This window comes from Stegastes partitus, unplaced genomic scaffold (assembly GCF_000690725.1).
Source record: "Stegastes partitus isolate 25-593 unplaced genomic scaffold, Stegastes_partitus-1.0.2 Scaffold1342, whole genome shotgun sequence".
NCBI lineage: Eukaryota > Metazoa > Chordata > Actinopteri > Pomacentridae > Stegastes > Stegastes partitus.
The window spans coordinates 862-13,643 of NW_007579073.1; the positions used below are offsets into that span (position 1 = coordinate 862).

Here is a 12,782-nt window from a genome sequence, read left to right on the forward strand (position 1 = left end):
CGTAACGTCTTTGTTGCGAACGTTAGCAGCTAAGACGCTAACGTAACGTCTTTGCTGCTAAAGGTAGAGAAACTGCATCGGCGCTTGTTGATAAATACTTGCCTGAATACATGTCAGTTAGCCTCGCAAGCTTGTGGCGCCCCCCGTGGATGTCGGCGCCCTTAGCATTTGCCTATACTGCCTATGCCTAGGCCGGCTCTGACCGCACGTACAGGGCTGCACGTAGAGGGCTGTACTCGTCTTCTACGGCTGTATAACTGCACGGCTTGTAGTTCGGGTGCGCGACGTAGTTTGAAAGATTGATTTCACTCAAAATATACTTCCAATTTAAAATATATATATATATTTAAGAACAGCATTTTTAACCCCGTACCGCTCCCACGGCCCGGCGGGACGTGACCACTTTCCAAACACATTACAGCCAGATGTGCTCATGCTCCACAATCACATGTCCCGACAATATACACATCAGATGAAAGCTCAGAGTCTCCTCTTTCCGATGATATAAACCTTTTTGACCTGCAGCAACCACAGCGTTGACACAAAGAGCTTTTTGTACAGAAGAGCAAAATGTTAAAATCCGAGTTTTCTTACTTTTGAAGGCTCTCTGCAGCTCAAACATCGCTCATTCCTCACCAGCTTGGTCTCATTCTGTCCGGACAGAACCAGTCAACATCATCCCGTAAAATAATTCGGTCCGTAAAACGTATTAGATCCTCAAAGGCACAAATTCTGCAGTAATGTCTTCCCAGCTTGAGATCAGCTCCGGCTGTTTTATTCATTCTTCTGGTAAAATCATCCTGAATCTATTTCAGATCGCGCTGAAAGCGCTACAGGCAGCTAGACGGACGTCTCAGCCTTTGATTGACACCTAGTTTGGCCAATAGGAGGGCTTTGGGGGTGAGTGACAGCCTGAAGAGCCAATGGAGTGTCTCAGTCAGTCAACCCGGTCCGCACAAGTCCCACCCTTGTAGATTCGATCAGTCGGGTTGCAGACACTCTCTGACGCTGTAAATTTGTAGCCAATGAGCAGACGAACACGTGGATGTGTCGGAAGACAGGATTGTGTGTGTGTGGCGGTATCGGATCGGCCAGTTACCACTGTGAAGGAAATCATCCGGTACCGTAATTTCGTCCAGTATCGGCCCGATACACATAACCAGTGTCGGATTGGCGCATCTCTAATATATATGTATATATATATATAGTTTTCATTATTCTTGTAGCACATTTTAAGCTTCCTAACATTGTTAGATTTAAAAAAAAAAAAAAAAAAAAGGTTTCATTTTGTTATTATTTGCTGCCACAAGAGAAGCATCCACTGAGGTAAACAGGAAGTTCCCATCAGTCTGAAAGCATTTGTCCTCCTACATAACAACCACCTGATAATCCCTGAACACTACGAAGAGGTCCCGTATGGTGAGAATCCATTTTATTGTGCTTTGTGGTTGTTATAAAGTTGGAGGTATATATGAAGAGGTTCACCTCTGCCATTCTTCAAACCCAACCACCACTAGATGGCCTCTTAGCTTTATAAGCACCTCAGAAGTTCGTTTAGTTGGTACCAACTGATCCAGTTAAAAATGCATGTATTCCTGCCTTCTCCTGTCTGCTGCTTGCAGAGTGAGCAGCTGCCTCACGTCTACCAGGTCTGTTCACTGTGTAGAGCTGCTTCTGGTGCAAGCAAAGCTCACCGACGCTCTGCTGTGGACCTCAGGAATGAACACAAGAGTCTTCATACTGTCCCAGGATCCAGAGAAAAGGAAGCCTGAGTGAATGACTTTTATTACTGATGGTACCGTCTCCACGGCTACAATAAAACCTCAGTGTTACTTGGGCTAACATTGCCATGAGCAACAAGGTCAGAGCTCTAAAGTTCTAAAGCTGAGGGATAATTAGAGATGATTTAAAACCAATAAACGAGGACTGGAGGGTTCTTCCATGCAACATAAACTCAGAGAGTTTTTACATCTGTTTCCTTCTCTCCTGCTCTCTGGGCTCACATATACGGCATCCTAATGATGTTCCAGGTGTCTGACCAGAGAAGGAACATGAACTGCAGCCCGTTAAGACGACATGCTCACCAGTAGTCACTTAAGAGCCAAAGTACACCTCTGCATTTGGCAAACGTCTTCATGTAAGATTATTACTCAGAGAAATTGTCTTCCTGAAGGGGGCGGGGCTACAGACGCTGACTAACACCAGCTATGTTCTCTGAGCCGAAAAACTGACAGACACATTCTGAAGACTTTTGTTAATTTGCTGAAAAGAGTCACAGTACGAGAGCTTTAAAATAACTGCAGTTGGTCCAAAAATCTGTATTTTTCTCAGAAACTATAATCCAATATAACATGAAACAAAGTGAATCAGTGAAAAAGCCAAACAGAGAAGATTCGGGTGAATCACGGAGAGCCTGCTGTTGGTTGACGGTACCTCATGATGTTGGATGCGTCCTCAGCGTCGGGGTCAGCGCAGTATTTGTTGGCTAAGATCAAGCAGGCATCAGCTGATTCAATCTAAAAGCATGGCACACAGCGTTATGAAGTCAGTGTCAGGCGGTAAACTACAGCATGATGGTTCAGTTCAGAGCCACAGCAGAACAGTCTGTGGGTTACCTTGACTCTGGCCAGGTCGTGTGGGTTGAGGACAGACCCTTGGTAAAACTCTACCTGGGTGAAGTGCCGTTTAAACAAGGCTTCCAGCTCAAGATTAGGGGAAATACTACAAGAAAAACAGTCAGAAGCCCTTAAATCTGCAAGGAGACACGTAGAATTTATTTCATGAGCAAAGAAGTTTTGTACTTACTTATGGAGAAAAACAATTTCTACATTGACATCATCCCTGTCCTTGTGTAGGAAGTCTTTTAGAAAGTTGGACACACTCTCAAGTGTTATATGACCACAGACCACGATGTGCCTGGAAAACGAGGTGCAGAGCAGCAATGAAACTAAAACGCAGTGAGAGCAAAAGTCATCAACAACAACAACAACAACAACAACAACAACCCAGAAACAAACTGTTGTTTCATCTTCATGTCTATCCTGGAATCAGATGGAGATCTGGAGACGAGGGGGATGTGATGGTGACTGATTGGAAACCTACATGGAAGTGATCAAAACGACGCTACAGGAGGGATGTTTGGGCGGCTGAATGAGAGGTCAGAGTGGATTTCACTATCAGATTATAAAGGATCAGTTTACTGAGATGGAGATTATGAAATCAGCACACAGTCTATTTGGATCCCACAGAGCCTTTATATAAGGAACCCGGTTTGGACACAGTCCTACATAACTTCATCATATTTGTGTTTAAAAATTATTCAGATGTGAGTAAACGTTTCATCTGAAGCGCTGCTGTGGAAGAACAGCTGGACGTCTCTGTGTTTATTCTGAATCCACGTGTTCTGCTCGTTTGTGAAGGAAAACAGTGAAGAGTGATGAGAGTTACCGGAAGTAGAAATAAAGACGATGGAGGGAAGAAAAATAAGAAATAATGACGCTGACGGGTTTGTCCGGCCCATGAGGACATTAAATAGGTCAGAATGGAAACTGATGCCTGCTGATGAGATGAATCCAGTTCTGAGTATTACCACTGAGTCCACTGCTCAGATAGAATCAGACTAAGGAGCCAGTCCTGTGAGTCAGCTACCTACCATCATCACAGGGAAGAAAAACTCTTCATAAATTATTACTCATCACTAATAATAGTAAAAAAAAAAGAGGAAAAATTGAAATAAACAATTTCAAATGATAGAAAACAGAACAAACAAACATTCTAAATCTAAGAAGCTCCTACTGCGAGTTTTCTGCTAAGCTACCCAACAAATGAAGCACAGACTTGGTTTGAGAAAGTTTCCCGAACCAAGTCCGACTTCTTCACCACGAGGACGACTACGGCGAGCGACAGAAGAACCAAAGCAGCCACCAGAAGCCACGTTTCGTTTCGAGCGCTGAGGCATCCAGCAGAATGTCACTGTCTGTAGAAACAGCTGCAGAGCTTCGGACACAAAAGGACGTTCGCTTATTCGCACTCTTGCCGAGAGTCGAGAGAAAAAGATCGATGTCGTGTTGCTATTAGCTTAGCTTAGCATAAGGACTCTAAGCAGGGGAACAGCTAGCCTAGCTCTGCCTTAAGGTGGACAATGTGTCTCTCAGCACATCTCACGCTACAGAAAATAGAACGAACAAACGTGGTTTTACAGGGAGCTGAATGCTAAGCTAAGCTAATTGCATCCTGGCTGTAGTTGTCTCTCTGTCGGTGGACCTGTTGGAAGCTGAGTGTGGATGACAAGCTTTGAACCGATCTATGTGCATGTTGTAAATCTATGAACAGTAAGACCAGTTGGACCCTCTGAACCCGAAGCAGCTTCTGGAGGTTTTGTCCTTCTGGTACAGTTCTACTCGCTGTGGACTCATTTTCATGAAGTCCTGCACCTCTACAGAACCAGAGCAACCAGGACTAGATGTAGACAGAACTTTTTTTTTTCGTGCAGTATGACACAGTTTTGATGCCAATATTCATAAAAGAAAAAAAAAAAAACAAAAGTAGATTTTTTTTAAATGCTTATTTTATTAAAAAAACAAAAAACAGAACTGTAATCAACTAATGCTGATAAAAGGAATCTACACGACCTATAGATATTTCACTACCTTTCTCTTCTCTCTGCTCGACACAAACAGTCCAGAGCTGAGCTCAGTTCAGACAAACAGGCCCAGAAGTTTTCTTACATGATTGTAGTTTGCAGCTGAGTCTCTGCGTTCTGAGGAGAACATGTTGTCTTCTATAGAATCTGATCAGGACAAGGATTTATCTTTGCTAAAAATTTTAACCGACACACGTAGAGAAACGTGATTTCGATGAAATATCTTGATTTTAAACTTTAAACTTATCCATATCCAGGACTTTCATGTTTCCAGACGTAGAAGGTCTTCGGGGGTCCGTTGGACCCAAAGAATCTGTGCACAATAAGTGTTGGTATTCATTACAGACTTTATAATGTGTTAAATAAGTTTTCTGATAAGTTGACGTATGTTTGGTTCCAAATGCTGACAAATGTCCCCCTTTCTATATTTAAAACAAAATCTTCAAAAGTAAAAAACCAAAACCTGTCACCTAAACCAACTGGCCTGAGGTCCAAAAGAGCCCAAAGTCCTGAACAGGGTTCATATTCACGGCATCATGATTTATCACACGCTGTCAGATCAAAAAATGTTGGAAAAGTCTTTCTGTCTTTACATTTTCTGCTAAATGATGTAATTCTGGCACTTTAAAAACGACATAACATGGCCTTTTAGGACTGCTGGCGGGTTTATGGGGTTCAGACGGGCTTCAACTTACATCCATGATCTGGTTCTTTACTACATGTAGGACAACTGGTGGTAGTCGATGTTTTTCATTAGAGTCTACCAGAACATCTTAAGCAGTGAGTGTGGTGTGGATTCAGGAAGAGGTGTGACGGCTCCATTAGCATATCAATGGAGCAGAGGTCCTCCTGTGTTCCAAGACTGGGCCAAACAGGAACCACCTGCCGTACCGCCTCCTCACGCAAGAACTTGAGACACAAAGTTGGCCTGCGTTTAATCACATCAGCAGCTCAGAGGAGGCTGATGCAAACCAGGAGCTGTGACTCAGCAGCTCCATCGCTAACACACAAACATCGATCTTTTTTTATTTAACAATCGGCAAGAAAGCGAATAAGAGAATTTCCGAAAATGTGAAAGTCTTATTTAAAAACTGAGGATTGTGTTTAGTCCTGAGGGTGTAGGTCAGACTGAAGATTAAGGCCAAGAATGTTCAAAAAGCAAAGCGTGGAAAATAAAAGCAGCAGAGCAGAGCGGTACGAGTGTTTCAAGCACAGAAAAACAGAAAATTTAAAAAAACTAGCACGAAGCAAGCAATGGCACACAACCAAATGTATGAGTCTGGTATTTAAAGGCATGGCTGGTTTTAAAAAGCAGTTACTGCTTATATAAAATGTTGTTATAAATCAATTAATCAGAATAAATACATTATTATTCTGTTTCTTTGCTGTCTCTGTTGATCTCTCCCTCCTCTCTGTGGTTTTATTACCACACACTGTATGATTAAAGCAACACTAAAGCTGTGATCATCCTTCTTCTCGTCTGGTTTGATCTGATGCTAGTTAGAGAATGTGTCTGGTGTCTAACGTGGGAGATGAGGGGAAGATGAGTGAATCAAATCAAATCATGTGAATGAGTGGAGACACTTGATTACAAACACAAATCTGACACACCGACAGTAAGCAGCTTAATTACACGACATCACCAAACATGGAGGATTTTCTCATCGTACCATAAACGGCGAGGAAACGCCATCCGTGGATTTATGAAAAACCTTTTTGTTCTGATCTTGTTTAGTTTTATTTTTTATTAACTCTGTCTGTACCGGTCCTGAAGCGAGCGCTGCTGTAACGTCTGACTGATAAAAGTCGCTGAAAAGTCCTTCATCCTACAAAGAAAAGTTAAAGGGCGACTGCAGGTTGTTTTTCTTATTTTCTGTTTATACTCAGACTTTCCTGGAAATAATCATTTTACTGGTCAATGCATGACTTAAAATGACATGTTTTAGACTCATGAAGCTAGACTATGATGTTCATGTTTATTCTGCTTTTGCCTGATGTATGTATTTATTCTGTCTATTAACTGTGTTGTCCCTGTTTGCTTGTGTTGGCTGCAGCTAAGTGAAGAGTCCAAGATAAATAAAGTAAAGTTAAGCTTGAATCTTGAATCTTGAGGTTTTATAAGACACAAGGGCAGAAATTCAGAAAGAAAAAAAAAAGCACATATTTTTCTCAACGTTCTCAAAAAGGCACCAAATTTTGTCATAAATGCTGGTTTTACTTTGCATTTATTCTGTTTGTGGATTTTGCAAAAACACCAGAAGCTGCAGCGTTCATCCATCAGCGTGTTTCCATCACAGACGCATTTACATTTACGTAGATATTTACTGGAAGTCTTTGTCTCTGTAGTGGTTTTACTGGTAGGAGTCGACGCTCCCGCTGTGGATTCAGATTCCCTCCCTGCAATATGAGATTATTGTGCTAATACCATGTGAACATCAGGCGTTTCCATAGTAACCAGGGCTGAAATCCTAAAGATTGAACATTTAAATAATCCTAAAACCACCAGATTCAGTTCAATATGTTCCACTGGTAGCGAAGACAGATGCTGCTGTTTATCTCTGACTTTATGACTCCTCTGTATAATTCTGTAGAGTCTAAACCTTCTTTCTATTAATCAGTCAGGTAATTTGCTATACTGTCTAATACTGAACGTTCTTAATCTTAACAGTCAGATAAATCTTCATTATATGTAATGTCGTAGCTTCTTACCCTTAATGTGTAACCTTAGAACCTTAAAACACTTTGGCTGGTTGTTCTCTGCTGCTGTACTGTCTTTTATACCCTCGTCTACCTGTAATCACTGTGGGAGCTATTTGATGAAGTTACTGATTTAAGCTTTGGCACCACTGAAGTCAGCAGAGCCTTCATTATTCTACACATGCAAACAAAGTGAACGTTTTCCATCACAGTGAGAAAATCCTCCATGTGTCACATTTAAGCACGACAACAACAATACGTCTACATGATTACACAGAAAAGATATCTGTCTTATCCAGACATTTCTGTCTATTTCTGAGCTCCCAAAGTCCTGTTATTCTAACACAAGTGAACAAATCTGCCTGATACACGTTGAATTGTGCACAAAAACAATCCAACAAGCAGGTTTGTTCACTCGTTTTAGGAAAACAGAACCTTCAGGAGTCAGTAATAAACAAAAAGCTCGTGTTAAGAGGAGATTTCTTTGCAGTGTAAAAGCCAACATTCATTCATGACAAGCAGCAGCAGTACAGTAAACACATGAATCATGGCCAAGTTCTTCAGTCACGGTGTGACTTCAGTGCTAATTGAGATCGTTACATCTCAAATCACAGTCTCATGACGTCCACTTGAGCAGAGATCAGTCGCCTCTTTATGAGAGGGCCACTTGAGTCACACAAAACCACACCAGTACAAGTTTGCTGTTTCGATTCATTTGACTTACTTTCTGCCTCTGGTCGAGTTATAACTCCCTCCATATTTCTTCCGATTAAGGATGAGAGCAGCAATTTCTGGCACGTAGCGAGCAAACATGGCCTACATGCATGAAAAAGAAAAAGAAAAGGGCATGCAGAGAAGTTCTACTGCGGCGGAGGCAGTAGAGCCTCCTTGAATACTTACTTTCTCCCATTAACCGCACTATAGGAACCACCATATTTCTTGCGGTTTCCTATTAACTCTATGATTTCAGGGACGTAGCTTGCAAACATGGCCTAAGGAGAAGATAGGAGACAGAAGCAGAGACTAAAAAAAAGACAAGCAAAGAAGAGCAAGGCCCTCTAAGTTTAAAGAAATCTGTCAAGTCTGGAAGAGGAGCACGAGTGTACGCTCAGGAGCAGTTTGATGCTTGTTGGTTAGCAGGGGATGGAAAAAGAAAATAAATGTGTGTTTCATTCAGGTTAACTGAAGGGAAACCGAGCGAATGTAACCCGAAGGTGTTACATCCCAAATATCGAGAAAAAGAATGAAAATGAAAAATAAAAGGCTAAAAAAAGGTTTTGGAAGAAAAAAGGAGAAAAATGATGAGCGGTGTGTCGATCTGCAGCGGGAAAAATAGTCATCGTAAAAAATCAAGAAGAAGCCTTATGTGCCATGTTTCGTCCAACAAACACGCGTGTCGGGTTGATTTGAAGCGCCGCAAGATGGATGGCAAGCTGTACGACCCTCCAGCCGCCTGGACTCACCACAAAACAGCTGTTTGTTGTTGACGTTCTACAAACTAAGGAGGAGGAATCAGTGTTCGCCATCGAGAAGTGTGGCTTCCATCGATAAGGTCACGTTTTAAATCAAGGCAGAGACTGAAAACGTAGCATTTAGATGCTAAAACAACTGATCTGTGATGCTGCAATGAAAAATGAATTAGATGAAAAAAACAGAATGAGTGCCTTTAAATAAAAGAGGATCTTTAACCTCTTAATATTTTGTCAGTTAAGTTTCTTTAAGTTTAGAAAAATCCTCCCGTCGTGTATTTTATATCACATTTTTATTAATTTAAGCTACTTGATGTTTACACTGAGCGATCACTTTAATGGCTGCGACCTTCTTGGTTTAATAAAAAATGTGAGTCTGAAATCTGCCATTTACAAGGTTTTGATCATCAAAAAGAGACAGAAAACAAAACAGCGAGTCCGTCCTGAATAATACTTTATAATCCGGCTGGCGGTGCCCTCTAAACCATCTCTGGCTACTTCCTCCGGTCCGGTCAATCCCAGAAATGATATTTTCTGTCAGATTAGGACTGAAGCTGAGGACACAGACATGCTGCTACATCCATAAAGCTGGGCTGTGATAAATCATCCCCGGCTCACGGTGTTTGTTGGAAAGAGGGAGGAGAAGCAGGAGGGCGGAGTCACCTGAAACCGTCGCACTTTTACAGGTTAACAACAGATTATGCACACGTTATTGTCATATAGGAGTCAATGTGTAACAGAACAAATGCTGATACATGACATGCAACATACTGCTCAGTGTGAACAACAGGTGAACGGCCTCCTGAGCCGAGCCCCGGCGTTTTACGAACACCTGGCGGGCTGTGATGACTGGTTGCATGGAGGAGTTAAAGCAGGGATAAGTAATAAGAGGTATTTTTTACCAAACCACCAAGGATGAAGAAGACCATAAAGAGGCGGCCCAGTGTGGTTTTGGCATAAACGTCTCCGTAGCCAACAGTGGACATTGTAACCATGAGTAAGTAGACACATTCCCAGTAGGAAAGTGCCTGGGAATTTTGGAAATTTTCCCAAGGATCCCCTGAGTTTTCCACCTGGAAGACAAGTCGACATTTGAACAACAAAAACACACACAACTGTCAGGTATTTTGAATCATCGTTGGTGCAGCCATTGGGTTCATTACAAGACTTTCTCCTTACGTTAGACGGCCGCCACTGACTTACCAAGTGGATGAAGCCTGCTGCAGTTAGCCATGTGCTTATGAAGATTGAACACAGGTTCACCAGCTTAATCGAGTTGCTATTTTAGAAAGAGCCAGACAATAAAAGATGAAATATAACCGAAACCAAAGCGTGTCGTTGTTTTTCACCATTCCATCATAAACGGGTCGAATTTCTAGAACAGCGTCTGCTTGATCGTCTCTGATCTGCCTGAATATTTTAATATCAGCGGTTAGCGAACAAAACAAGATGTTTGTATCTGGAGGAAATATTTTGTAGTTTGTTCTTAAATTACTCGATGCAGCATTTTGTTTTTGTGGTGCAACTTTTTATACTGAATCAGTCATAAAAGTTCCACTAAAACATTTTTTTCTTCTTTTTTGTGATGAAGTATTTCATATAAAAAGTATTTTACATGTTTTGTTTGTATTATTGTGACACGCAGTTAAATATGGTTAATAAAATATCACTAGTTGACGTCTGCATTATTTATTTCAGTGTGTGCTCAACGATCAGAGAGTATTAGATCTACCTACATCGCAGATACAATATTAAAATATAATAAAATACTTTAAATCAATGACTTGATGAGAAATAGCAGTAAAACATGTTTTATCTTTAATAGTTCCTGAGGTGTTGTGGTTCAAACAAAGCTGAAAATGTCAAGAAGCGAGAAAAAAAAGTGCTGAAAGTGGGTCAAAGGGGCAATTAAAAAAATAAATAGAAAAATCTCAGAAAGTATAAAATGTGTAAATCTAAAACTTCACAGCTCACAATAAAAAAGTTTCAAGCGAATCAGAGACGGTCGAGCAGAAGGACCCTGATGGTAAACATTATGAACAGGGTTAGTCTGGAGCTACTGACGCTGTGAGAACAACAACATGCAACACAACACAGTTAACTCCTAAACCTGCATTCATGTGTCTAATGACCTGTCTGATGCACACGCTGCTTGTCTTGCTGTCATGCTACCATAAGAGTCACATTTTCATCCATGCATGTGAACAATGTGACTCATACAGATGTAAACGAGGGACCAAAAGTCTTCATGGCTGGATATTTAAGTAATATTCTGCAGGACTTATTGCAGCCCAGCGGCTGCATGACCTCCATCCTTCGTGTGCTCTGTCTTTACCATCATCTGAGCGAGGAGATTATTCTACAGCATTTTGCAGCGCTATAAGCTCTCTCTGACATCTGTGCTAAAAGCTTTAATTCTGAGCACAAATAGCACAAATAGAAAAGACTGAATCGTACAGCGTAACGTCCAGAGAGTGCACGACACACAAGAGTAAAGTTAATGTTAACCAAAAGAAATGAAAGATGACGTTTTATCCTTCAACATAAAACCAGGTCCGTGCATGCACACATACAGCAGGAGGAAAGTGACAGACAGTCTGCAAAGTGTGAGAGGAAGCATCAGGACACTTACCTTGTCTTTAGTATATTCAAAAACTGTAAAATTTCAGAGAACTGTATCAACCTTAAGGCCCTTAAAAACCTCAAACCTGTGAAAAGAAAAAAAGACCATAAAGAAATTACAAGAGATGATTAGCAACAAGTCAGACAGCAGCAGTCGATCGGGTTCAACAGCATCAGCATCAGCATCAGCATCGTCGTACCTTTCATGCTTTCATCCATGTTTATCAGCTTCATTGGATTCATATTGATTAAAAAACAAAAAAAGTAAATTCCGACTGATCAGGCGACTCTGAGCACTAACAGAACGATTTTAGGATACGACACAGCGAGCTCCACATCCCAGATACGTCTCCCTCAGCTCCTAACCTGTTCTAATGTGAGGCGCCCCGCCGTCCACCGGCCTCTACCTGATACATGCTTCATTCATGCCGGATAAAACTCCTGGATTAGAGAGTAAAGGCAGGTGGACGCCGTCACAGCAAATTAAATGAGTAAACAGATGTGACGTCAAATCCTGAATCTGAGGGCATTTATTGGGAGAAAAAAAATGGAGCCTGTTGCCAAGAGTTCAAGGACGACACGACGGCAACATGACAGCAGCCTGATCTCCTCCACACGACCGCTGCACCGCACGCTGCATGGACGTCAGCTCACAGCCTCATTACTGCTCGGTTCTGTGTCAGAAAGCTGCTCGAAAACCACATTTAATAAAGAAGAACACCCCTTGTTGTTTATGTTTCACTAAACGCCTCCCACCTGAGTCCAAAAGCCAAATGATTCACACAACCAGCTCGGTTCTGCGTCGACTGTGTCAGAGCTGCACGAACAATAAAAGCCACCTCAGCTAGAAGTGAGCAATCAAGTAAAATCCATCTCCACCGTCATTAATCGGGCTGACAAACTCCCCTGCTGACACGGATCTGCACTGATGCCAAATGACACAAATCAAAGACGTTACCGGCGATCCCTCTGCCAACAAACAAAAAAAACAAAACAGAAATAAATAGTGATTTACAAAGTGAACCGCGGCCAGCCTTTGCCAAAACTCCTTTTTTTTTTTTCATCTCAAGTGCTTGTTTGCCAGATGGGAAACGTAATACGGAGCAAATCCTGAAACTGCTCCAGCTTACACACAGAGTCCAAAGAGTTCTGGACACGCCAGGACTCGGCTTTAGAGGAGATTCCCCCTCGTTTTCATATCCCGCAGGTCTTACCCCAGTAGGAGATTACATGGAAGCATGCACCCAGGCTGTAGCAGATGCTGTCCTGGTCCTCTTTGTCGGTGACCTGCCCGTGGCCCATCCTGACCCGGTAGCCCTTCTGGAAGAGCTCCCCGGTCGACTTCTTGCGTC

At 42.0% G+C, this 12,782-nt stretch overlaps 1 protein-coding gene across 1 annotated transcript in view; it reads right to left on the reverse strand.

Annotated features, from left to right (window-relative positions):
- Positions 1-2,433: 2,433 nt before the first annotated feature.
- The window catches only part of LOC103369869 (calcium-activated potassium channel subunit alpha-1-like), a gene marked incomplete at its 3' end in the record, with an annotated part of 65,290 nt that continues 54,941 nt past the window's right edge, over positions 2,434-12,782 (reverse strand). Inside the window, exons 6-12 of the mRNA XM_008298710.1 lie at positions 11,441-11,516; positions 10,012-10,087; positions 9,711-9,881; positions 8,240-8,331; positions 2,806-2,916; positions 2,616-2,721; positions 2,434-2,516 (exon numbers count right to left, since the gene is read on the reverse strand). Coding sequence (XP_008296932.1) covers positions 2,434-2,516; positions 2,616-2,721; positions 2,806-2,916; positions 8,240-8,331; positions 9,711-9,881; positions 10,012-10,087; positions 11,441-11,516 — 715 coding nt within the window. The remainder of the gene's footprint in view (positions 2,517-2,615; positions 2,722-2,805; positions 2,917-8,239; positions 8,332-9,710; positions 9,882-10,011; positions 10,088-11,440; positions 11,517-12,782) is intronic.